The sequence below is a fragment of the Pleurodeles waltl genome, chromosome 6 (genome assembly GCF_031143425.1).
Source record: "Pleurodeles waltl isolate 20211129_DDA chromosome 6, aPleWal1.hap1.20221129, whole genome shotgun sequence".
Taxonomy (NCBI): Eukaryota; Metazoa; Chordata; class Amphibia; order Caudata; family Salamandridae; genus Pleurodeles; species Pleurodeles waltl.
This window is the reverse complement of record NC_090445.1, coordinates 1,013,913,974-1,013,941,547: the sequence shown is the minus strand read 5'-3', so window position 1 is coordinate 1,013,941,547 and position 27,574 is coordinate 1,013,913,974. Positions and strand designations below refer to the sequence as shown.

The 27,574-nt window shown below is 44.8% G+C and overlaps 1 protein-coding gene across 6 annotated transcripts in view; it reads right to left on the bottom strand.

The window, feature by feature from the left end:
* The window catches only part of ARHGEF16 (Rho guanine nucleotide exchange factor 16), a 369,976-nt gene that overhangs the window by 32,808 nt on the left and 309,594 nt on the right, over positions 1-27,574 (bottom strand). For all 6 annotated transcript variants that reach the window (XM_069239932.1, XM_069239933.1, XM_069239936.1 and 3 more), the window contains exon 12: positions 10,503-10,712. In XM_069239932.1, the coding sequence (XP_069096033.1) occupies positions 10,503-10,712 (210 nt within the window). The remainder of the gene's footprint in view (positions 1-10,502; positions 10,713-27,574) is intronic.

The following is a 27,574-nucleotide window of genomic DNA, read 5'->3' as shown; positions in this document are numbered from 1 at the left end:
TTGCAAAATACATGGCATCAAAGGGACAAGTAGATTTAAGATGCAACCTGTCCCGTGGACAAGTAGATATTTTATTAAATTCCACAAACCTGGTCTCAGCTAACATCAAACCTAATCAGCAAACAAGAGACTCTGGCTAGAGTGACATCGCAAAATTCTCTACAGCACAAATAATGGACATTCTAGACCAGAGAGAGGGTGTATGAGGAGGAGCGTTTAGTAACTCAGCTTGCTGTGTGGTGGTACATGTTGATCGTTGGGAGTATGGCGTTCCTCAGAAAAGTAACTAGGACGGATATGTACAGATGGCATCAGGATCGTTTTTTCAATGGGCTGTGAACAACTACTTTACATTATTGGCTTTCTAAAGCATGGCTTTTTTTTTTTTTTTGTAAAACAAGTCTACTGGAATCATATAGGGGCATCCATTGACTACCGCTTTTCAATGACATTTATTATCAAAATGATCTCCGTTTTGCCCCTTTTAAATTTCTATTAATATCTAGTGGCCTTGGTCAAGCATGTACTTTCTAAGACTTTTGCCTATCCATCCATCATGGCGCTATTACGTTCCGAAGATACTTTTACGTATGGCCTTCAGACCTCAGTTTTGGCTTAAGTGGTCATATAAAGAATTCTCTCCAGGCTAATTCTCCGGGTTTATTGTGTTAACAGAGTAAGAACTTTGAGGGTGGTGTATTAAGGAATGCTTTTAACCCATTCAGAATATTTACCATTAATTGTGGCTAATCTGTGCTATTACAGGAGGTGATTTATCTTAATGAAATCAGTCCACCTCATTCCTACAGAAGGTTCCGCATATCTACACAAGACAAAATGCAACTCCCAAACAAAATGGTTACTTACCAGTAGGAGTAGTTGCAGCCTGAGGAGTTTTCTGGATTCACATGCGCTACATCATTCAGGAATTGTCTTTTTCTTTTGGGCCTCGTAGACCACCATTTGGTGTTTGGTCCATCCATGCATGACGTCAGATGGTGCCCCAGAAGTTCCTCTGCCTGGTAGCCATCTTCGGATTCTTTTTCCCGTTGTTTTTGCTTCATGATTTTTACTTCTCTTTTTTCCTGTTCTTTTTTCTTGTGACCTGATACCCACCTGATTGTCCTGTTCTCTCTTCTGGGGAGGTGGGTGGGACACGTGTAAATCCAGAAAACTCTTCAGGCTGCAAAACTACTCCTACTGGTAAGTAAACATTTTGTTTGGCAGCATGATCCCTTTCTGGATTCACATGCTGTGCATCAGATTGTGTAGAAGTTCTCCCCTTTAATTGGGTTGGCTGGGTTGAAATGATGAACTTGCAAACAGGTGCTGTAGTACCTTCTGTCCCACCTTGGCTTCCTTGTGCATTTGGATGTCCACCCAATAGGGTTTTGTGAACCTGTGAGGGGTGGCTCATGTTGCTGCTGCACAAACAGTGTCTATGGGCATGTTTTCTATGAAAACCAGGGTTGCACCCTTTTTCCTTGTTGGGTGTGCCTTTGGGTGGTGTGGAAGTTGCTTGCCTGCTGCTGGGTAGCATATATGGATTATCTCCACAATCCATCATGAAATGGTCCCCTTTGTGACAGGGCTCCGTTTGTTGGATATAGCATATGCAACAAATTGAAAATGTCACTTACCCAGTGTACATCTGTTCGTGGCATCAGTCGCAGTAGATTCGCATGTTTTGCAATAGCTCGCCATCTGGTGTTGGGCCGGAGTGTTACAAGTTGTTTTTCTTCGAAGAAGTCTTTCGAGTCACGGGACCGAGTGACTCCTCCTTTTGTCTCCATTGCGCATGGGCGTCGACTCCATCTTCGATTGTTTTTCCCCGCAGAGGGTGAGGTAGGAGTTGAATTGTAGTAATAGTGCCCATGCAATGGAGTGAGTAAGTATGCACCTATTTAAGGTTGAGATGATACATATATAAATAGTTGAAGGTAACTTCCAAACTGCTACAGGCTCCCGGGGAGGCGGGTGGGCACATGCGAATCTACTGCGACTGATGCCACGAACAGATGTACACTGGGTAAGTGACATTTTCAGTTCGATGGCATCTGTCGCTGTAGATACGCATGTTTTGCATAGACTAGTAAGCAGTTATCTCCCCAAAAGCGGTGGATCAGCCTGTAGGAGTGGAAGTAGTCTGAAATAATGTTCTTAATACGGCTTGACCTACTGTGGCTTGTTGTGCGGATAACACGTCTACACAGTAGTGCTTGGTGAATGTGTGAGGCGTAGACCATGTGGCTGCCTTACATATTTCTTGCATTGGGATGTTTCCTAGAAAGGCCATGGTAGCACCTTTCTTTCTGGTTGAGTGTGCCCTTGGTGTAATGGGCAGCTGTCGTTTAGCTTTAAGGTAGCAGATTTGGATGCATTTAACTATCCATCTGGCTATACCTTGTTTTGATATTGGGTTTCCTGCATGAGGTTTTTGAAATGCAATAAATAGTTGTTTAGTCTTTCTGATGTTTTTTGTTCTGTCAATGTAATACATCAATGCTCTTTTGACATCTAATGTATGTAGTGCCCTTTCAGCTACGGTATCTGGCTGTGGAAAGAACACTGGAAGTTCCAGTGTTTGATTTAGATGGAACGGTGAAATAACCTTTGGCAAAAATTTAGGATTGGTCCTTAGGACGACCTTATTCTTGTGTAGTTGTATAAAAGGTTCCTGTATCGCCTGAATCTCGCTTACTCTTCTTAGGGAAGTAATGGCGATAAGAAATGCCACCTTCCAGGTTAGGAACTGTATTTCGCAGGAGTGCATGGGTTCAAAAGGTGGACCCATAAGTCTAGTTAGGACAACATTTAGGTTCCATGAAGGAACAGGTGGTGTTCTTGGTGGTATAATTCTCCTAAGGCCCTCCATGAATGCTTTAATGACTGGTATCTTATATAGGGAAGTTGAATAGGTAGTCTGCAGGTATGCAGATATTGCTGCAAGGTGTATTTTAATGGAAGAGAAAGCCAGGTTAGATTTTTGTAAGTGAAGCAAGTAACCCACTACATGTTCTGGAGTTGTGTGTAATGGTTGTATTTGATTAATATGGCAGTAGCAAACAAACCTCTTCCATTTACTTGCATAGCAGTGCCTGGTGGATGGCCTTCTGGCTTGTTTTATGACTTCCATACATTCTTGGGTAAGTTGTAAGTGCCCGAATTCTAGGATTTCAGGAGCCAGATTGCTAGATTCAGCGATGCTGGATCTGGGTGTCTGATCTTTTGGTTGTGCTGTGTCAACAGATCTGGCCTGTTGGGCAATTTGATGCAGGGTACTACTGATAGGTCTAGCAGCGTTGTGTACCAGGGTTGCCTTGCCCAAGTTGGTGCTATTAATATGAGTTTGAGTTTGTTTTGACTGAGTTTGTTTACCAGGTAAGGAAGGAGAGGGAGAGGAGGAAAAGCGTAAGCAAATATCCCTGACCAGTTCATCCATAGGGCATTGCCTTGGGACTGTTTGTGTGGGTATCTGGATGCGAAGTTTTGGCATTTTGCGTTCTCCTTTGTCGCAAACAAGTCTATCTGAGGTGTTCCCCAGAGTTTGAAATAAGTGTTCAGAATTTGGGGGTGAATTTCCCATTCGTGGATCTCGAGAGAGATTGTCTGCGAGTTGATTTTGGATCCCTGGTATAAATTGTGCTATTAGGCGAATTTGGTTGTGAATTGCCCAACGCCAAATTTTTTGTGCTAGCAGGCTTAACTGCGTGGAATGCGTCCCCCCTTGCTTGTTTAGATAATACATTGTTGTCATGTTGTCTGTTTTGACGAGAATGTATTTGTGAACTATTATTGGTTGGAAAGCTTTTAGTGCTTGAAAAACTGCTAGAAGTTCTAGGTGATTTATATGCAGTTTTGTTTGATGTACGTTCCATTGTCCTTGTATGCTGTGTTGATCGAGGTGTGCTCCCCACCCTGTCATGGAAGCATCTGTTGTTATTACGTATTGTGGCACTGGATCTTGGAAAGGCCGCCCCTTGTTTAAATTTATGTTGGTCCACCACAGAAGCGAGAGGTAAGTTTGGCGGTCTATTAACACCAGATCTAGAAGGTGACCCTGTGCTTGTGACCATTGTGATGCTAGGCACTGTTGTAAGGGCCTCATGTGCAGTGTTGCGTTTGGGACAATGGCTATGCATGAAGACATCATGCCTAGGAGTTGTAGTACCATCTTTGCTTGTATCCTTTGTGTTGGATACATGCGTTGTATGATGGTGTTGAAATTTTGAATTCTTTGTGGACTTGGAGTGGCTACTCCTTTTGATGTGTCTATTATGGCTCCCAGGTATTGTTGTACCTTGCGCAGCAGAATTTTGGATTTTGTGAAATTGACGGTGAACCCTAGTTTGAAGAGGGTTTGTATGATATGATTTGTGTGATTTGAGCACTGTATTAACGAATGGGCCTTGATTAGCCAGTCGTCTAGATATGGGAACACATGTATTTGCTGCCTTCTTATGTGTGCAGCGACTACCGCTAGACATTTGGTAAAGACTCTTGGTGCGGTTGTTAATCCGAAAGGCAGTACCTTGAATTGGTAATGTATTCCCTTGAATACAAACCTTAGGTATTTCCTGTGCGATGGGTGTATTGGTATATGGAAATAAGCATCCTTGAGGTCTAAAGTTGCCATGTAGTCGTGTAGTTTTAGCAAAGGCAATACTTCTTGTAGTGTGACCATGTGAAAGTGGTCTGATTTGATGAAAGTGTTCACTACTCTGAGGTCTAGGATTGGTCTCAGCGTTTTGTCCTTCTTTGGTATTAGAAAGTACAGTGAGTAAACTCCTGTGTTGATTTGTGTGTTTGGCACTAATTCGATTGCATTCTTTTGCAATAGTGCCTGCACTTCTATCTCCAGGAGATTGGAATGGTGTGTTGTCAAATTTTGTGCTTTTGGTGGTATGTTTGGAGGGAATTGTAGAAATTCTATGCAATAACCATGTTGGATAATTGCTAGAACCCAAGTGTCTGTAGTGATTTCCTCCCATGCTTTGTAATAATGACTTATTCTTCCCCCCACTGGTGTTGTGTGGAGGGGGTGAGTGACATGTGAGTCACTGTTTAGTAGTAGGGGTTTTGGGGCTCTGAAATCTTCCTCTATTCCTAGGGAATTGCCCTCCTCTATATTGTCCCCGAAAACCTCCTCTATACTGTCCCTGGTAACTGGACGGTGTTGCTTGTGAGGTGCTGGCTTGTGTGCTCTGACCCCGAAACCCCCCTCGAAAGGGTGTTTTACGGAATGTGCTGTAATTGCCTCTGCTCTGCGGGGAGTAGAGTGCGCCCATGGCTTTGGCAGTGTCCGAATCTTTTTTGAGTTTCTCAATCGCTGTGTCCACTTCTGGACCGAACAGTTCTTTTTCGTTAAACGGCATATTGAGAACTGCTTGTTGAATCTCTGGTTTAAATCCAGACGTTCGGAGCCATGCATGCCTTCTGATAGTTACAGATGTATTAATTGTCCGTGCAGCTGTATCTGCAGCGTCCATGGAGGAGCGGATCTGGTTGTTGGAAATGGTCTGTCCCTCCTCAACCACTTGTTTTGCCCTATTTTGTAAGTCCTTGGGCAGATGTTCAATGAGATGTTGCATCTCGTCCCAGTGGGCTCTGTCCTAGCGCGCAAGTAGTGCCTGGGAGTTCGCGATGCGCCACTGGTTTGCAGCTTGTGCTGCGACTCTCTTACCAGCTGCATCGAACTTGCGACTTTCTTTATCTGGGGGTGGTGCATCTCCAGATGTGTGGGAGTTGGCCCTTTTCCTAGCTGCTCCTACAACGACAGAGTCTGGTGGCAGCTGTGTAGTGATGAAAACCGGGTCTGTAGGAGGCGCCTTATACTTTTTTTCCACCCTTGGTGTGATTGCCCTACTTTTGACCGGCTCCTTAAAGATTTATTTTGCGTGCCGGAGCATACCAGGGAGCATAGGCAGGCTTTGGTATGAGCTGTGGGTGGAGGAGAGTGTGTTGAATAAAAAATCATCCTCGACCTGTTCTGAATGGAGGCTTACGTTGTGAAATTGTGCTGCTCTAGCCACCACTTGAGAATACGCGGTGCTGTCCTCTGGTGGAGATGGCTTCGTAGGGTATGCCTCCGGACTGTTATCTGACACTGGGGCGTCGTATAGGTCCCATGCGTCTTGATCTTGGTCACCCTGGCTTATGGTGGTGTGAGCTGGGGAGTGTGATGGAGTTTGTGCCGGTGAGACGTTAATCACGGGCGGAGGAGAGGGTGGTGGGGTAACTCTTTTCACCACTTTTGGTTGTGGTGTCTGTTCAGTTTGGAACTCCAACCTTCTCTTTCTTCTAATGGGGGGAAGGGTGCTTATTTTTCCTGTCCCCTGCTGTATGAAAATACGCTTTTGCGTATGGTCCACATCAGTTGATTGTAGCTCTTCCTCAAACCTATGCTTTTGCATTTGGGAGGTTAGCGAGTGCTCTTCTGTATAAGAGCCTGAAGCTGGGTCGCTTGCAGTTTGTTTCGGCAGCGAAACCCTGTCTGCGTGTTTTTTCGGCTCCGAGGTGACTTTTTTCTTTTTCGGGGCCGAAACCTCTCGGCGTCGATCTTCTTCGGTGCCGCTGTCTCGGCGTCGAGCCGTGTCCACACCGGCATCTCGGTGTCGAGGCTTGTCTCCAGCACTTTCTCGGTCCCGAGAAGGCTGCGTGCCGGTGTCTCGACCGGAGTCGGACGATCTCAGCACTGTTTGGGCCTTTTTCGGTGCCGACGTTCGGTCACCGAATTTATGGGTGGAGCCATGGCCTGATGGCAGTGGCGTCCCCTGGGCCTTGTAAATCTTCCTCTGTGTGGTTTTCGACGTCTTACTCACGGTTTGTGTATCGTCGAATCCTTCGGAGTCCGATTCTTGGATCGAGAAGGTACCTTCCTCTTCTTGTTCCTCGAACTCTCGGTGGGCTGTCGGCGCGGACGCCATCTGAAGTCTTCTGGCTCGACGGTCTCGGAGTGTTTTTCGGGACCGGAACGCACGACAGGCCTCGCAGGTGTCTTCACTGTGCTCGGGTGACAGGCACAGGTTACAGACCAAGTGTTGGTCTGTATAGGGGTATTTATTGTGGCATTTGGGGCAGAAACGGAATGGGGTCCGTTCCATCGGCGTTCTTCAGCACGCGGTCGGGCCGACCAGGCCCCGACGGGGGATCGAAAAACTACCCCGAAGGGCACCGGAGCTCTTCGATCTTCGATGCGGTGTTGAATCTAACTACGCCGATCCCGAACGCAACAATACCGATGAAAATCTTCAGAAAATAGCTATCTTTCCGTTCCGAAACTCGGAGCGACAGGAACACGTCCGAACCCGATGGCGGAAAAAAAACAATCGAAGATGGAGTCGACGCCCATGCGCAATGGAGACAAAAGGAGGAGTCACTCGGTCCCGTGACTCGAAAGACTTCTTCGAAGAAAAACAACTTGTAACACTCCGGCCCAACACCAGATGGCGAGCTATTGCAAAACATGCGTATCTACAGCGACAGATGCCATCGAACAATTGGTTACCCTTGCGGAGTCGCTTGGTTTCCTTTAAGTAGTACATTAGTGCCCTTCTTACGTCCAGTGTATGAAGTTTTTTCTCCATTTCGGTTTGCCGGTTTTTGAAGAAAACTGGTAACTGTATGGTCTGATTGACATGAAACTTGATGACCACTGTGGGTAGGAACTGCAGGTTTGTTCGGAGAACTACCTTGTCCTTGTGGATTTGCATGTATGGTTCTTCTATTGTTAAAGCTTGGATCTCGCTTGCTCTCAGTAGCAATGCGATCGCTATTAGGAAGGCTTTTTTAAATGTGTGAAACCTCACTTCAGCCTTGTGCTTGGGTTCGAATGATTTTGTCATGAGTTGTGTTAGCACTGTGTTTAAGCGCCACATTGGGGCTAGAGTCTTTCTTGGAGGGGCAAGTCTTTTACATCCTTCCAGGAACCTCTTTATCACTGGTGCTGTGAAGAAACCTTTACATAATGCCACTCTAGTGTAGGCCACGACTACCGCCAGGTGTACCTTGAGAGAAGAGTAGTTGCTTCTACTGTCCAGTAAGTGTGTGAGATAGGTTATTACTGTTGCCTGGCTAGATATTGTTTGTTGGGTATTGTTTCCTGTGCAGCAAAGGAGGTATTTTTTCCATTTTGATGCATAGCATCTCCTTGTTGTTGGTTTCCTAGCTTCCTTTAATATCTCCATGGTTCTGTGTGGAAGGTTTAGGTATCCAAATTCTATGTATTCAGGTGCCATGCTGTTAGACTGAGTGTTGCTGGTTCCGGGTGGAACATTTGCCCCTCTTGTAATGTGAGTAGATCTCCTTACGGTTTGATCTTTATATTCTGTCCTCTGGACAGTTCGAGGAGGTCCGAGTACTATGCTTGTTTGGCCCACTTAGGGGATATAAGGATGAGATTCGTTCCTGGTCTCCTGGCCTTCTCCAATACCTGTGGTATTAGGGGAATCAGTGGAAAGCCTTAAGCAAATGTCCCTGACCAGTTTAGTGACAGGGCATTCCCTTCTGATTGGAGGTTTGGAAACCTGGAGACGAAGCGTTGGTATTTTATGAGCAGGTCGATTGTTTTATCTTCCATTTGTGGGTGCTGTTTTCTTTTCAGCTTAGTTGGTCCGCTTCTATGTTGTCCTTTCCTGGTAAGTGTATTGTTTTTCGGTTGATCCCTTGAGGTATTGTCCATTTCCATACTTCTTGTGCCAATCTGCTTAGGGTGAACGATTTTGTACACCCTTGCTTCTTCAGATAGAACATTGTTGTTGTCTGGGCCAGTAGCACTGTTTTCAATTAAGGAAATTGATGTGTTTTACTGCATCCGTTTTGTTCCACAGGCCTTGGATTCTTAGATTTTCTGTGTTTGCTCCCCACCCCTTGTGGGCTGCTTCAGTGGTGATGGTCACAGAACGAGTTGTAGTGATGAAAGGCCTTCCTTTGGTTATGTGCTTGGATAACAACCATTGTATCTCCTTTTGTATTTTCCCTGTTACAACCACTAGATTCTCTCAACTCTCTGTGGTTTGTGATCAATAGTTGGTTAGCCATTCTTGGAGTGGTTGCATGTGTAGTCTTGCATGTGGTATGAGAGGGATGCAGGATGCTATCATGCCCATCAACTTCATGACCGCCCTCGCTGTAAGAGATTGTCCCTTTTGGTAAAGGCAAGTTTGCTCTGCGATAGCCTGTCTCCTCTTTTGGGCAGGGTAAGCATGTGCTCTCCTGGTATCGAGTCTGGTTCCAAGGAAGACCTTTTCTTGTTGAGGTTGTGGTGATGATTTTTTGTGGTTTATGCTGAGCCCGAGCTTTTGTAGGGTTGTGATGACTGTTCCGTGTCCCTTTGACATTTCTCCTTTTTATGTGCTCTTATAAGCCAATCACCTAAATAGGGGTACACATGAACTCCCTTCCTTCTTAGGAGTGCCACGACTGTAGCTAGACATTTTGTGAAAACCCTTGGTGAACTTGTCAGAAATGTAAGAAACTGGAAAAATTAAACAAACTTGAATTGACAAATGTCGGGAAAGGACTTCCTTGTAAAGATATATTGATGTAGAGAGAGTACCTGGGGCATTACTCATTTTACTTATTCCAAAATATATAGATCCAAATACAGAAATGTTTATCGAGTGGAAACGGAATAACGCAGTAGTATCAATTGGCGTAAGACGGAACAAGCTTCAATACCCTAGTAGACAGACTATATAATTTATGACTCAACACCTAGCTACCACTCCAATATCTTCCAGAAAGCCAGACAGGTGTAGTTAATATCATCGCAACCAATTGGACATCCACCCCAGCAGGTAGAGAGGCTTTGGTGGGTGAAGCTTCCAAACCAATGGTTCTACACCTGGAATGCACTTACTTCTTTTCTCAGAATTGTGGGCAATTTTACAGAACACTATGTCACAAATGTTCAGCCCTACCTTGTGACTAAATGATGTCCCTTCATTTCAGGCCACATAGGACTTTGTTATGTGCTAAAATATTTCTGAGGTTAATTTCTTGCATTTAGTGCATTTGACTAAGCAATATGGGTCAGACTGTTTAGTTTGGTTTTTAACTAGATAGATTTATAAGAGATTAATAGATAAGATTAAAATGTATGCATGGTGCTGTTCATGGCATTTACAGGAGTTTGAAGCATTAGCTCCACAAGGGGCATCTTAAATCTTATATGTTGTGCACAGTGTGGTGTACAGAGTTCATATGGATCCAGATTACAGAAACCAGAATGGGATGTAAAGCCAGGACTGGATCCCAAGGCTTTAAATTTTAAGGCAGGAACTCAGTTGTTTTCTCTGCGTTATAACTGTAGAAGTGTTTAACAACTGTGTGTCAGTGCAGTATAAAACTCTGTATAAATAAGCATCATTTACTAAAACTCTCCTGGGTGTTTTTCTAGACCACTGCCACAAATAAATCAATTACTGCAATCCAAAGAATCCTTCATGGCACACATCAGGAGCTCTACAAAATGTGCAAAGTAACATCAGAAGTCCACTTACAGAGTCTCTGTAGACAGTGTGATCTGCTCCATCTTCCCTTCGCTGTTTCTCCTCATGGTCACTTGGAAGAGATAAGGGCAGGACAAGCTGCGGCTGAGAGTACCCGTCCCAGACTTGACTGGGGGAGAGAGTTGAGGATCATTATTGTCTATCTTATCAACTGCCAGCTGATCCATTTTAGCGTAGTCCATCACCACGTAGCTCTCATCGCTGCATTGGAAATAATTTAAAGCACATGTTGAAAACTGGTTCATATAATCGTCTGCTTATTGTTTTTAAACCGTCTTTCTACTGAACCATGCACAAAGGTTCCTCTTAAGTTAACATGAAATACTGCTGCACCAAAATGACATCATATGATGTAACATAAGAAGTTAATAAACCTGCAATTTAACAATATGACTTTTACAGTGCTCTTGTACTTAAATGGCCTGCTAGGCCTCACCATTTAACGGAATTGTGTTTAAATTACAATAACAGTGATAATAGATCTAATGTTGACAGCAGTTTTGCTGTGTACATATAGATGGAACTTTGCAGGCAGAAGCCATCAAGCCTTAGAAAGTAAGTGAAATTTTGGCCATGAAAGAGGTTCAGTTTGATAGTGCTTCAGATTAAGGTGTGCTATAGCTGTGGCATGCACCAGGAACACTAACACGCTGTTGTGTTTTAAAGGACAGACAAACTTGGGATACAGTGGCCCTCCACATTGCCACAGCACTGCACCTGCGGAACTAATGATAGCTATGTCCCAGACACTAGGCGGATCGAAGGACAGATACAGGTGTTTGTTAGTTGAAGAAGCAACATACTGCTGTCCTAATTATAGTTGGAGATGGTGGATTGTGTGGTACCATGGATGCTTACAGGGTACAGCCAGTAGTGAGGGGAACAGCCTAGAAGTATTGATTATCAACTGAGACAAAAATTCGATTAGATAATTAGGTCCCTTTGATACAATGAACACGTTTCAGCCTAAAGAGGTTTCTATAGTGCACATATAAACAGTCTTCACTGGGAGATGCAATTTAACACCGGTGTTTCCTTGTGCCTTCATTCACTATGCCTCAGTGTTTTGAGAGAAAGAGGTGACAGAACGTTCTTATAATCACCTCAGGGACTATTTGCTACATGAATACTACCACTTTAATCATTGTTATGGTACTATGCAGTAATAAGAAAAACCATCTGGCTCACTCATGTAAATGTGAGAAGTGCCAGAGAATGACCCCTGTTGAGACCCACAATCATTCATATATAAGCTTTTCTCATTGTATCCACATTTCAATAAAGTATTCACCCTGACGGTTAAAGGTCTCCGTAGGCACTCCAGATTATTTAATTAAATATTGGTTGTCCATGCCTGAGAGATACTTTGCCACTAAGTGAATGTGGTGGTGAATTTCCGATTTCCATAGTGTCTGAGCAAGATGGGACAACTGAGAATAACGTGTCCCCCACTGTTTTTGCAGATAATACATGGTTGTCATGCTGTCTGTACAGGCTAGAACCACTTTGTATGAGAGTTGAGGAAGAAAAGCCTTCTTTGCTGGAAAAACTGCATGAAGTTCCAGGTAACTGATATGTGAAGCTTGTTGAATGGGATCCCATAGACCTTGTATTGTAAGTTGTTGAGGTGAGCTCCCCAATCTGTCTGTGATGCATCTGTAGTCGGAGTGATCTGATGTACAGGGTCCAGAAGGGGCCGCCCCTTGCAGAGATTAGTGGAGTTCTACCATTGCAAAGAGTGGTCAGTCTGCAAAGGTTAGAGCAGGGATTGGAGAAGTTGATTGTGAATCCCAGAGTGTGAAGTAGATCCATTGTGATCTGAGTGTGATGCTGACAATGTTGTAACCTACTGGCTTTGATGAGCCAATCGTCCAAGTAAGGAAAGACATTAATGTGTTGACGTCTGGGAGCTGTTGTAACCCTGAAAGGTAAAACCTTGAACTGATAATGTTTTCCCACAATAACGAATCGGAGATACTTGCAGTGTGTTGGGTGAATGGGAATATGAAAGTAAGCGTCCTTTAGATCTAAAGCTGTCATAAAGTCATCTTGCTGTAACAGTGGAATGACATCTTGGAGAGTGACCTGCTCTGAGAGAATTAGGGTTAGGGGTCTGAGATCTAGAACTGGCCTGAGTGACTCCTTCTTTGGTATCACTTTGGTATAAGGAAGTATAGAGAGTATACTCCTGACCCTTGCTGTAAGCATGGCACTGGTTCTATAGCCCCTTTGTGAAGAAGGGATTGCACCTCTTCTTTGAGAAGAGTAAGATGTTCTTGTGAGACATTGTGAGTGTGAGGGGGAATGTTTGGTGGAGTGGAAGTGAACTCCAGACAATAACCTTGTTGGATAATTGAGAGAACGTACTGGTCTGTGGTGATATCAGACCATTGTGGGTAGAAGTTTTTGAGTCTTCCCCCAATGGGAGAGGTGTGAGGTGGTTGAAGGTATAGGTAGTCACTGGCATGCAGTGGAGGCAGATCCCTCTGCCTCTGTTTGAGCCTCTGTAGGATCTCCTAAAGGAGCCTCTGTTGTAGAAATGAGAGCCTTGTCTGTTCTGAAAGGTGGATGGCTCAGTAGAGGATGGTTTGAAGCCTACTCTGAATTGTGGGTGATGAAAATTACCATGCTGTATGGTGGTGAGTAATGCCCCCATTGCTTTTGCTGTTTCTGCGTCTTTTGAAAGTTTTTCTAATGTAGTATCCACTTGTTGGCCTAGTAAGTGTTTTTATCAATTGACATGTTAAGGACTGTCTGCTGTATTTCTGACTTGAAGCCTGAAAACCTAAGACAAGTATGCTTGCGTATAATAATACCTTTATTAATACTGCATGCTGCGGTAGCTGCGGCATCAGTTGCACACCGAATGGAATTAATGGAGATAGTTCGACCTCTGATACTATCTCTTGCGGCCTTTTGTGATGCTCCTTTGGGAAGTATTTAAGGAGATCCTCCATTTCATCCCAGTGGGCCCTGTCATACTGTGCCAAAAGTAAATGTGAATTGGCGGTACACAATGATTGGAAGCTTGTGCAGCTACTATTTTCCCTGCTGCATCTAATATTTGTGCTTTCCTTGTCAGGCGGGTGAGAATCTTCTGTGGATTGACTATTAGCATGTTTTTGTGCTGTACCGACCACTAGAGTCTGGAGGGATTTGCACCCATATGAATAGAGGGTCTGTAGGTGCCACTTTGTATTTTTTATCCACCCTAGGGGTGATAACTCTAGACCTTAAGGGTTCTTTAAAAATATCATTAGCATGTCTAAGCATGCCCGGTAGCAAGGGGAAAAATTAACTCTGTGTGTTGTAGTAAGGGTGTCAGAGAAAATCTTCTTCAGTAGGGTTAGTGTGCAGCTGTACATTGTGGTATGCGGCTGCCCTTGCCATCACCTGCTGATAAGGTGCTGTGTCTTCAGGTGGTGATGACTGTGCAGGATATAAATCTGGATAATTTGGCAGGATAGGATCTGGATCATACGAACCCCATGGATCTATCTCATGTGGTATGTCACCCAAATCATCTTCCTGTGGTGCTGGTGAACCCTGTGGAGAAAACTGTGGTTCAATTAAGTTCTGTAGGAGATTCAGGAGGTGGTGGACGGGTAAAAATAAAAACTTAAGAGTGTGGTGGTAAAGGCTGAGGTCTAATTGTAGCCTGGTCCTTTATGGGGGAGAGCAGTGTCCAAGGCCTCTTCAAAAGTTAGCTTCCTTTTAATTGAAACAGGGTGAGAAACAATGATTCTTCCTGTTTGGATACGGAGCTGGCGCTGGCGATCTCTAAAGTGGGCTCCACTGGTGAAGCTGTTTCCAAAGAAGGACTGGAGTCTTTAGAAGACAGTCTTGTGTTTTGAAATTTTCGGTAGTGAAGTCTTTGGTCGGGTTGAAACTGTCGGCTCTGAAATGGCTGTGGAGGCTTTTTTGCTTGGTGCTGAAGAGCTCGGTTCAATGGATCTGCTCGAACCAGAAGGTGTTTGTGATGTTGCTGAGCCGAAGGTCGATGCTGAAGACGTCTTGGTTGTTTTCAGTGGCGAGCCGGAAGTTGGGGCGTCCAAAGGAGTTTTCAGATTCGACCATGGCCTGAAGGCAGTGGCGGTCCAGTGACCTGCTTCTGGGGCTTTTTTAGGGTCTTTGCATGGGGAGAACGGGTTATTCTACTCACAGGTAGCGCAAAGGTGACTGGTTGGCTCTCAATATCAGATTGGGCATCCGAGTCCTTTATGGAGAAGGCCTCCTCCTGTTCTGGCTCCTCCTGCGAATGCTCTTCCCCGAAGAAATCTAGAGTATCGTCTGGTGTTTTGGATGCCATCTTCAACCGACGAGCTCTTCAGTCCCGGAACATCTTCTTGGACCGAAAGGAAGGGCAGTTGTCGCAACTCTGTTTGTTGTGGTCAAGGGAGACACAAATTACATACCAGATGTGGGACTGTGTGGGGAAATTTAGAGTGGCATTGATAGCAGAACCGAAATGGAGTGCGTTCCATTAGCCCTGCACAGTCTGACACTATATGGAGGAGTAGGCCCGAGATGGGCACCGGTGACCCAAAGGGCGGTAAGGCGGCTATCGGTGCGAAAATTCAGACCAACCACGGAATATATAGAAAACCCTGATCTAAGTACAATACCGTTGCTGAAAGAAAGACAGAAGAGAACAGTTCGGAATAGCCCAAGCAGAGGAAATACCGGAGAGAGAAAAACACACGTCCAAACCCGACGGCGTAGAGAGAACAATCTAACAAAGGACTCGATGCCTATGCGCAGTATCACCGAGAGGAGGAGCCACTCAATCCTGTGACTCAAAAAGATTCCTCGGACAAAAACAACTTGCAACACTCCAGACCCAACACTAGCTGGCAGACGTATGCAAAGCATGTGTATCCAAACAAGCCATCATATAATCATATATCTATATATGAAAATGTCACTTACCCAGTGTACATCTGTTCGTGGCATGTTCCGCTGTAGATTCCCATGCTGTGCACTGTTCCTGCCATCTAGTGTTGGGCTTGGAGTGTTACAAGTTGTTTTTCTTCGAAGAAGTCTTTTCGAGTCACAGGACGAGTGACTCCTCCCTTTCGGCTCCATTGCGCATGGGCATCTGCTCCATCTTAGATTGTTTTTTCCGCAGAGGGTGAGGTAGGAGTGGTAAAATGAGAATAGTAAAGATGTCCATGCAATGGAATAGATAAGTATGCACATAGTTTGCGCTAAAGTAGTGTTTATTTACATATATACATTTCTAATTGCAACTTAAACGGCTACCGGCTCCCGGGGAGGCGGGAGGGTGCATGTGAATCTGCAGCGGAACATGCCACAAACAGATGTACACTGGGTAAGTGACATTTTCCGTTCAATGGCATGTGTAGCTGCAGATACACATGCTGTGCACAGACTACAAAGCATTAATCCTCCCAGAGGCGGTGGTCAGCCTGTAGGAGTTGAAGTTGTTTGAAATAAAGTTCTTAATACAGCCTGTCCTACTGTGTCTTGTTGTGTTGCTAACACATCTACACAGTAGTGTTTGGTAAAAGTATGAGGTGTGGACCAAGTGGCTGCCTTACAAATCTCTGTCATTGGTGTGTTACCTAGAAAGGCCATTGTTGCTCCTTCTTTCTAGTGGAGTGTGCCTTTGGTGTAATGAGTAACTCTCTTTTAGCTTTTAGGTAACAAGTTTGTATGCATTTGACGATCCATCTGGCTATGCCCTGTTTGGATATAGGGTTACCAGCATGGGGTTTTTGGAAAGCGACAAACGATTGTTTAGTTGTACGAAATGGTTTTGTTCTGTCTGTATAGTACATTAGTGCTCTTTCTATGTCTAATGTATGCAGTGCTCTTTCTGCTACCGAGTCTGGCTGTGGGAAGAAGACTGGGAGCTCCACAGTTTTGTATAAATGAAACGGTGAGATGACTTTTGGCAGAAATTTTGGATTTGTGCGGAGAACTATTTTATGTTTGTGTACTTGTATAAAGGGTTCTTCAATAGTGAACGCTTGTATTTCACTAACTCTTCATAGTGAAGTGATAGCTACTAGAAATGCCACTTTCCAAGTTAAGAATTGGATATGACAAGAATGCATGGGTTCAAAAGATGGACCCATGAGTCATGTAAGTACAATATTAAGATTCCACGAGGGTACTGGTGAAGTTCTTGGAGGTATGATTCTTTTTAGTCCTTCCATAAAGGCTTTAATGACTGGTATTCTAAATAGTGATTTTGTGTGTTTAATCTGCAAGTAAGCAGTGATTACAGTGAGATGTATTTTGATGGAAGAAAAAGCGAGATTTGTTTTTTGTAGGTGCAGTAAATAACCTATGATGTCTTGTATGGAGGCATCCAACGGTGTGATGTGTTTTGCTTGGTAGTAGAAAACAAATATTTTCCATTTATTAGCATAACAATGCCTGGTGGTAGGTTTTCTTGCCTGTTTAATGACTTCCATACACTCATTTGGAAGATTTAGATAGCCAAACTCTAAGACTTCAGGAGCCAGATTGCTAGATTGAGCATCTCTGGATTGGGGTGCCTGATCTGTTGTTTGTGTTGTGTTAACAGGTCTGGTCTGTTTGGAAGTTTGATGTGAGGTACTACAGAGAGGTCCAACAGTGTGGTGTACCACTGTTGGCGTGCCCACGTTAGTGCTATGAGTATTAGTTTGTTTTGACTCAGTTTGTTGACTAGAAAAGGAATGAGTGGGAGAGGGGGAAAAGCGTAAGCAAATATCCCTGACCAATTGATCCATAGAGCATTGCCCTTGGACTGAGGGTGTGGGTACCTGGACGCAACGTTTTGGCATTTTGCGTTTTGTTTTGTGGCAAACAGATCTATGACTGGTGCCCCCCACTGGTGAAAGTATTTTTGTAGTATCTGGGGATGTATTTCCCACTCGTGCGTTTGCTGGTGATCTCGACTGAGATTGTCCGCTAATTGATTGTGAATGCCTGGAATATATTGCGCTATTAGGCGAATATTTTTTTGAATTGCCCAATGCCAAATTTTTTGTGCTAGGAGGTATAGTTGTGATGAGTGGGTTCCCCCTTGTTTCTTTTAGTAGTACATTTTTGTAATATTGTCTGTTTTGACAAGAATGTGTTTGTGAGCTAGAAGAGGTTGAAATGCTTTTAGTGCTAGGAAGACTGCTAGCAGCTCTAAGTGATTTATGTGTAGTTGTTTCTGTTGACTGTCCCATTATCCTTGTATATTGTGATTGTTGAGGTGTGCTCCCCACCCCATCATTGATGCATCTGTTGTGAGACTGTTGTGAGGCACAGGGTCTTGAAAAGGCCGCCCTTTGTTTAAATTTACGGGGTTCCACCATTGAAGCGAATAGTGTGTTTGGCGGTCTATCAACACTAGATCTTGGAGTTGACCCTGTGCCTGCGTCCATTGGCTTGCAAGGCACTGCTGTAAGGGCTGCATGTGTAGTCTTGCGTTTGGGACAATAGCTATGCATGAGGACATCATGCCTAGTAGTTTCATCACAAACCTTACTGTGTATTGTTGGTTTGGTTGCATGCTTGATCTTACATTTTGCAATGACTGAACTCTTTGTGGACTTGTGAGTGGCAATTGCTCTTTGTGTGTTGAGTGTTGCTCCCAAGTATTGTTGTATTTGGGATGGTTGTAGATGTGATTTTTGGTAATTTATAGAAAACCCTAGTTTGTGTAGAGTATCTATGACGTATCGCGTGTGAAATTGACATTGTTGCTGAGCATTGGCTTTTATTAGCCAATCGGCCAAATATGGGAATACGTGCATGTGCGGTCTCCTTATATTAGCTGCTACTACGGCTAGGCATTTTGTAAATACTCTGGGGGCTGTTGTTATTCCGAAACGGTAGCACTTTGAATTGATAATGTTTGCCTTGTATTACAAACCTGAGGTATTTCCTGTGAGATGGATGGATGGGTATGTGAAAATAAGCATCCTTGATATCCAGTGTTGTCATGTATTCCCCCTTTTTTTTTTAATAAGGGAACTACGTTCTGAAGTGTTACCATGTGGAAATGATCTGAATTGATGAAGAGATTCAGTGTTCTGAGATCTAAGATAGGCCTTAATGTTTTGTCCTTTTTTGGAATAAGGTAATACAGGGAGTACACGCCTGTTCCTTTCTGGTGATAGGGTACTAGCTCTATAGCTTGTTTTTGTAGCAGTGCTTGGACCTCTATTTGTAATAGATCTAAGTGATGTGGAGACAATCTGTGCGCTTTCGGTGGAACATCTGGAGGGAATGTTGTGAATTCTATGCAATAACCATGTTGGATAATTGATTGGACCCACGTGTCTGTGGTAATGTTTGTCCAATTGTGGTAGTATTTGGTTAGCCTCCCCCACTGATGATAAGTGTTGGGGTAGTGTGACAATGAAGTCACTGTTTGCTAGGGCTTGGTTTGGAGGGCTAAAATTTCCCTCTTCTTCTTGGGAATTGTCCTCTGTAAGAACCACGAAACCCCCCTCTTTGGTATTGCGACTGGTAGGTGGGTTTTGTTTGGGAGGTGGATGGTTCAGGTGTCTGTTGTCAACCCCCCACCCCTCTAAACTGTGGTTTCGTAAATGTGCCTCTGTAATGTGAGGAGTAGAGCGCACCCATGGCTTTGGCCGTGTCCGTGTTTTTTTTTATTTTCTCGATCGCGGTATCCACCTCTGGCCCAAACAACTGATGCTGATTAAACGGCATATTTAGTACCGCCTGTTGTATTTCTGGTTTAAATACAGAACTTCGCAGCCATGCATGCCTTTGAATCGTTACAGCTGTGTTGACAGTCCGTGCTGCTGTATCTGCAGAGTTTAAGGCAGACCGTATTTGATTGTTTGATATGGCCTGTCCCTCTTCAACTACTTGTTGGGCATGTTTTTGGTATTCCTTGGGCAAATGCTGGATGATGTCTTGCATTTCGTCCCAGTGTGCCCTGTCGTAGCGTGCAAGTAGGGCTTGCAAGTTTGCAATTCGCTATTGATTGGCTGCTTGTGATGCCACTCTCTTGCCCGCTGCGTCAAACTTTCGACTCTCTTTATCAGGCGGTGGGGCATCCCCTGATGATTGTGATTTCACGCTTTTCCTTGCAGCCCCCACAACCACCGAGTACGGAGAGAGCTGTTGAGTTATAAACACTGGGTCTGACGGGGGTGGTTTATATTTCTTTTCGACCCTTGGCATGATAGCTCTCCCCTTTACAGGCTCTTGGAAGACCTGTTGTGCGTGTTTGAGCATGCCCGGCAGCATTTGCAGGCTTTGATAGGATGCGTGAGTGGATGCCAGAGTGTTGAAAAGGAAGTCATCCTCCACTGGTTCCGAGTGCATTGTTACGTTGTGGAACGTATCTGCCCTGGATAGTACTTGTGTATATGCTGTACTGTCCTCTGGTGCTGAAGGCTTGGTTGGATAACACTTTGGGCTGTTTTCCGATATAGGTGGGTCGTATAGATCCCAGGGATCTGCATCATCTTGGGTCATCCTAGTATGTGTGGGTGACTGCGCCATCGGTGTACCCACTGGTGACAAGTGTGGTGATTGTAGTGGGGATGGTTGTGGCGAGAACTGTGGTGGTGGTGATTTGTCTCTAACCACTTTGGCTTTCGGTTGCATTTCAGTTTCTTGAATGGCTAGTTTTCTTTTCGATTTGAGTGGATGGATGGTTTGTATCCTCCCTGTGTCCTTCTGGATTTGTAACCTTTGTTGCGTTTGGTCATGTTCTTCTACATCCAGATCTTGCTCAAATCTGTGCCTTTCTTTGAGCTGCATAGAAAGCCCTTGCTCCTCAGTGTAGGAAGAGCGTTTTGGCTCCGAAGCCGTTTTTTTCGATACCGAAATTCCTAATGTAATTGTCTTTTTCGGTTCAAGGAGCTTTTGAGAGGCTTGCTTGACTCGATGCCGAATTTTTTAGGTGCCGGAATCTCGACCGGAGACGCTGCAAATTCACATGCTGTGCATTATCCTGCCATCTAGTGTTGGGCTCGGAGTGTTACAAGTTGTTTTTCTTCAAAGAAGTCTTTTCGAGTCACAAGACCGAGGGACTCCTCCCTTTCGGCTCCATTGCGCATGGGTGTCGACTCCATCTTAGATTGTTTTCCCCGCAGAGGGTGAGGTAGGAGTTGTGTATATAGTAAAGGTGCCCATGCAATGGAGTAAGTATGTATGTACATAATGTGTATAAAACTAGTAAGTATTTACAAAATTTACAAATTTACAGGTTTTAATCAACTTAAACGGCTACAGGCTCCCGGGGAGGCGGGAGGGCGCATGTGAATCCGCAGCGTCTCATGCCACGAACAGATGTACACTGGGTAAGTGACATTTTCCGATGGCATGTGTAGCTGCAGATACACATACTGTGCATAGACTAGTAAGCAGTTATCTCCCCAAAAGCGGTGGCTTAGCCTGTAGGAGTTGAAGTTGTCTGAAATAATGTTCGTAATACAGCCTGTCCTACTGTGGCTTGTTGTGTTGTTAACACATCTACACAGTAATGTTTTGTGAATGTATGAGGCGTAGACCATGTGGCTGCCTTACAGATTTCGGTCATAGGTATATTTCCTCGAAAGGCCATTGTGGTGCCTTTTTTCCTAGTGGAGTGTGCCTTTGGTGTAATAGGCAGGTCTCTCTTTACTTTTACATAGCAGGTTTGAATACACTTAACTATCCATCTGGCAATGCCTTGTTTGGATATTGGATTTCCTGCATGAGGTTTTTGAAAAGCTACAAACAATTGTTTTGCAAAATTGTTTGGTTCTATCAATGTAATACGTTAGTGCTCTTTTGATGTCTAATGTATGTTATGCTCTTTCAGCTACAGAGTCTGGTTGTGGAAAAAATACTGGGAGTTCCACAGTTTGATTTAGGTGGAACGGTGATATAACCTTTGGTAAAAATTTGGGATTCGTGCGTAGAACCACTTTGTTTTTGTGTATTTGTATAAAGGGTTCTTGTATGGTAAATGCTTGTATTTCACATACTCTTCTAAGAGATGTGATAGCTATTAGGGAGGCTACTCACAAGAGTGCATGGGTTCAAATGGTGGACCCATGAGTCGTGTTAATACAATATTGAGGTTCCATGAGGGAACTGGTGGTGTTGTTGGGGGTATGATTCTTTTTAGACCCTCCATAAATGCTTTTATGACTGGGATTCTAAAGAGTGATGTTGAATGTGTAATTTGCAGATAGGCAGAAATTGCTGTCAGATGTATTTTAATAGACGAAAAAGCTAACTTAGATTTTTGTAAGTGTAATAAGTAGCTTACAATGTTTTTTTGTGGACGCATGTAGTTGTTGAATTTGATTATTATGACACTAATAAACAAATCTTTTCCATTTATTTGCGTAGCAATGTCTTGTAAGTTGGTTTTCTAGCTTGTTTAATGACCACCATACATTCTTGTGTAAGGTCTAAATGTCCAAATTCTAAGACTTCAGGAGCCAGATTGCTAGATTGTGCGATGCTGGATTCGGGTGTCTGATCTGTTGTTTGTGTTGAGTTAACAGATCTGGTCTGTTTGGTAGTTTGATATGAGGCACTACTGACAGATCTAGTAGTGTTGTGTACCATGGTTGGCGAGCCACAATTGGTGCTACTAGTATTAGTTTGAGTTTGTTTTGACTTAATTTGTTTACTAGATACGGAAGGAGTGGGAGAGGGGGAAAAGCGTAAGCAAATATCCCTGACCAACTCATCCATAACGCATTGCCCTTGGAGTGAGGGTCTGGGTACCTGGACGTGAAGTTTTGGCATTTTGCGTTTGTTGCGAATAGGTCTATTTGCGGTGTTCCCCAGTTTTGAAAGTAAGTTTGCAGTATCTGAGGATGAATTTCCCATTCGTGGATCTGTTGGTGATTTCGACTGAGATTGTCGGCCAACTGGTTTTGAATTCCTGGGATGTACTGTGCTATTAGGCGAATGTGATTGTGAATCGCCCAATGCCAAATCTTTTGTGCTAAGAGACACAGCTGTGATGAGTGTGTCCCTCCCTGTTTGTTTAGGTAATACATTGTTGTTATGTCGTCTATTTTGACAAGAATGTGTTTGTGGGCTATTAACGGTTGAAATGCTTTCAATGCTAGAAACACTGCTAGTAGTTCTAGTTGATTTACATGAAGCTGGCTTTGTTGAGTGTCCCATTGTCCCTGGATGCTGTGCTGGTTGAGGTGTGCTCCCCACCCTACCATGGAAGCATCTGTTGTGATCACGTATTGAGGCACTGGGTCTTGGAATGGCCGTCCTTGATTTAAATTTATAGGATTCCACCATTGAAGCGAGGAGTGTGTTTGGCGGTCTATCAACACTAGATCTTGGAGTTGACAGTGTGCTTGTGTCCATTGTGCTGCTAGGCACTGTTGTAATGGCCGCATGTGTAATCTTGCGTTTGGGACAATGGCTATGCATGAAGACATCATGCCTAGAAGTTGAATTACAAACCTCACTTGATAGTGCTGGTTTGGGTACATGTTTAATATTATATTTTGGAAGGCTTGTACCCTTTGTGGACTTGGAGTGGCAATCCCTTTTTGTGTGTTGATTGTTGCTCCTAAGTATTGTTGTATTTGGCACGGTTGTAGATGTGATTTTAGGTAGTTTAATGAGAACCCTAGCTTGTGAAGGGTTTCTATGACGTATTTTGTGTGTTGAAGACACTGTTTCTGAGTGCTGGTTTTTATTAACCAATCGTCTAGGTACGGGAATACGTGTATGTGCTGTCTTCTGATATTTGCAGCTACTACCGCAAGGAATTTTGAAAATACTCTTGGTGCTGTTGTTGAATGGTAACACTTTGAATTGGTAATGTACTCCTTGGATTACAAACCTTAAGTATTTCCTGTGGGAAGGATGTATGGGTATGTGGAAGTACGCATCCTTGAGATCTAATGTAGACATGTAGTCCTGTTGTTTAAGCAAGGAAATCACGTCTTGAAGTGTCACCATGTGAAAGTGATCTGATTTGACGTAAAGATTTAGGGGGTCATTCTGACTCCCGCCGGCCGCGGTAACCGCGGTGCCGGCGGGAGCTGCCAGAATACCGCTGCGCGGTCAGAAGACCGCCGCGGTTATTCTGTGTTTCCCGCTGGGCTGGCGGGCGACCGCCAGAAGGCCGCCCGCCAGCCCAGCGGGAAACCCCTTCCCACGAGGAAGCCGGCTCCGAATGGAGCCGGCGGAGTGGGAAGGGTGCGACGGGTGCAGTAGCACCCGTCGCGATTTTCAGTGTCTGCATGGCAGACACTGAAAATCTTTTAGGGGCCCTGTTATGGGGGCCCCTGCAGAGCCCATGCCATTGGCATGGGCACTGCAGGGGCCCCCAGGGGCCCCACGACACCCCTCACCGCCATCCTGTTCCTGGCGGTCAAGACCGCCAGGAACAGGATGGCGGTGAGGGGGTCGGAATCCCTATGGCGGCGCAGCTTGGAGGATTCCTCAGGGCAGCGGAAAACCGGCGGGAGACCGCCGGTTTTCCGTTTCTGACCGCGGCCATACCGCCGCGGTCAGAATGCCCTTGGGAGCACCGCCAGCCTGTTGGCGGTGTTCCCGCGGTCGGGTCAGAATGACCCCCTTAGTGTTCTGAGATCTAAGATGGGTCTCGGTGTTTTGTCCTTTTTTGGTATTAGAAAATAAAGGGAGTAAACACCTGTTCCTTTCTGATGGTTGGGTACTAATTCTATTGCTTCTTTTTGTAACAACGCTTGGACTTCTAGTTGTAATAGATCCAAGTGCTCTTTGGACATGTTGTGTGCTTTTGGAGGCACATTTAGTGGTAATTGTAGGAATTCTATGCAATAACCATGTTGGATAATGGCTAGGACCCATGAGTCCGTAGTTATGTCTTCCCAATTTTTTTAATAATCTGTGAGTCTCCCCCCAACTGGTGTTATGTGTTGGGGATTTGTGACATTGGAGTCACTGTTTAGTTTGTGGGGTTTTTGGGCTTTGGAATTTCCCTCGTTTTAGGGAACTGTCCACCCCTATATTGTCCCCGAAAGCCTCCTCTTTGGTATTGGCCCTGGTATGTGGGTCTGGCCTGTGAGGTTGAAGGTTCTGTGCTTTGGGCCCGAAACCCCCCCTCTAAAGTGTGGCTTCCTAAAGGTGCCTCTGCTTTGTGGGGAGTAGAGTGCGCCCATGGCTTTGGCCGTGTCCGTGTCTTTCTTTAGCTTTTCTATAGCTGTATCCACCTCCGGCCCAAACAACTGTTGTCCATTAAAAGGCATATTTAGCACAGCCTGCTGGATCTCTGGCTTAAATCCGGAGGTGCGTAGCCATGCGTGTCTCCGAATGGTGACCGCCGTGTTTACTGTTCTGGCGGCTGTGTCAGCTGCGTCCATAGCCGATCTTATTTGGTTGTTGGAGATACTTTGGCCCTCCTCCACCACCTGTTGTGCACGCTTCTGAAACTCTTTGGGAAGATGTTCAATGAAATGTTGCATTTCATCCCAATGAGCCCTATCATATCTTGCCAATAAAGCCTGTGAATTGGCAATGCGCCATTGATTGGCTGCTTGTGCTGCAACCCTTTTCCCTGCTGCATCGAACTTTCGACTTTCTTTGTAGGGTTGCGGAGCATCCCCCGAAGTCTGTGAGTTTACCTTTTCCAGGATGCCCCTACTACCACGGAGTCAGGTGTTCGTTGTTGCGTGATGTACACAGGGTCCGTAGGGGGAGGTTTGTACTTTTTCTCCACCCTAGGTGTGATGGCTCTGCCTTTGACTGGGTCTTGGAACACCTGTTTCGCGTGTTTTAACATGCCTGGTAACATAGGCAGACTTTGGTATTGGCTATGTGTTGATGACAGGGTATTGAATAAGAAGTCATCCTCTATAGGTTCAGAATGCAATGCTACATTGTGAAAAGTAGCTGCTCTGGAAACCACCTGCATGTAAGCAGTACTGTCTTCTGGTGGTTATGGTTTTGCCGGGTAGCAATGCGGACTATTATCAGATACTGGTGCATCGTATAGATCCCATGCATCTGGGTCATCTTGGCTCATCCCTGTGTGCGTTGGTGATTGCATCATTGGGGTGTTGCAATTGGGGACAGTTGCGGTGAGTACTGTGGCGAAACACGTGGTGGAGTTTTTTTCTTTAGCCACCTTTGCTTTTGGCTGTTTTTCAGTTTCCTGGAAAGCGAGTTTCCGTTTCATTTTAATTGGGGGAAGAGTTCTTATTTTCCCTGTGTCATCCTGTATATGGAGGCTTCTCTGTGTATAGTCTGGCTCTCCCATCTCTAGTTCTTGTCCAAACTTATGGCCTTGTAGTTGTGATGAAAGGCCTTGTTCTTCGGTATAGGAGCTTTGTTTCGGCTCCGAGGCTGGATGTTTCGGCACCGAAACCTTTTCAGCAGTCTTTTTCAGCTCCGAAGCCACCTTTTTCGGTTTCAGGGGTGCCGAGTTTGGTCGGAGCTGGTATCTCGGTGTTGAGTATACTCTGTGCCGGTATCTCGTCCGGAGTCGGATGTCTTCGGCATGTGTGTGCCCCTTTTTCGGTGCCGATGCTTGGTCACCGTGCTTACGGGTTAAGCCATGGCTTGTTGGCGGTGGTGTCCCCTGGGCTTTCATTATTTTTGTGTGAGTTTTGGCCGGGGCTGTTTTACTCACGGTTTGTTGCCTCGCCGGCTGCTCACTCTCAGGCTCGTCCGAGTCCGAATCAGGAATGGAGAATGTCTCCTCTTCTTCGACGTCGGGGTGTCCAGCTGGCGTCGACGTCATTTGAAGCCTTCGAGCTCTCCGGTCCCGTAGCGCTTTCTTCAACCGAAATGCCCGACATGCCTCGCAGGTATCCTCTTTGTGTTCGGGGGACAAACACAAATTACAGACCAAATGCTGGTCTGTATAAGGATACTTAGCGTTTCATTCGGGGCAGAAGCAGAATGGGGTCCGTTCCATGAGCCTTGAAGACGCACACAGTCGGGCCGACCTGGCCCCGCCGGGGAATGGATGCCCCGAAGGACTACCAGAGCTCTTCTTTTCTTCGGTGTCGATGTGCTCTTACTAAACCGATACCGAGCGCAAACAATACCGTCAAATTTTCCGATAGTTAACTAACTTTTCCGAACCGAAACACGGAGCGAAGAGGAACACGTCCGAACCCGATGGCGGAAAGAAAACAATCTAAGAAGGAGTCGACGCCCATGCGCAATGCAGCCGAAAGGGGAGGAGTCCCTCGATCTCGTGACTCGAAAAGACTTCTTCGAAGAAAAACAACTTGTAACACTCCGAGCCCAACACTAGATGGCAGGATAATGCACAGCATGTGTATCTGCAGCTACACATGCCATCGAACATATATATATATAAAATTATAAATACAAAATATTATATTTTTACTCTCTTGTAAGCTTTACTTTGTCTACCCATCACCATATGTCAAGTCTCCATCAATCTATCCTCCAGTCCCACTGACTCATCCCAAATCCATTCTTCTACTTGTATCTCCTAAATAACCCTACCTAAGCTCCTCCCTCCTCTTCCAAATCTAACTCACCCAAACCTCAGTTTACTACCATGATCTCCCAAACAACCCTACTTTATTCTCCCTCATTTTTCTCACCTTTAACTCATCTAAAACCCCTCCTGCTACTATGATCTTCCTAACACTTTCCACAGCATCTTCCCTGCTCCATCCCCCCTTTAATCATCCCAAGCCTGATCCTATTACTATAAACTCCCAATTAACACTTCTGGATTCTTCCCTCCTCCACCCCTCCATTACTACAGTCAATCCAACTAACAAACTCACATCTGTGGCTCAAATTAACTCATAATAATACTAAAACTGTACTCATATTTCCCTATACTAATCCACCACTAATTCTTTTTGGGTTCCGGAGTAGCGTGCTACTTGCCGAAAAGCACGGAGACGTCTCGTCAGGGGTAGTAAGCACTATATAAATACAATACAATATTTGCCCTTCTGCAACCAAATACAGCTTGCAGATTTCAGACCCCTATTAAACATCTCAAGCTAGACAACTTGGTTTGATTAAAACCTGGCTTAACAATACCTCATACAATATCCCTAACCTTCTCCAACCACATTACTTCATTTTATGTTGTAACCACAAAAACAGATATGCTGGCAATG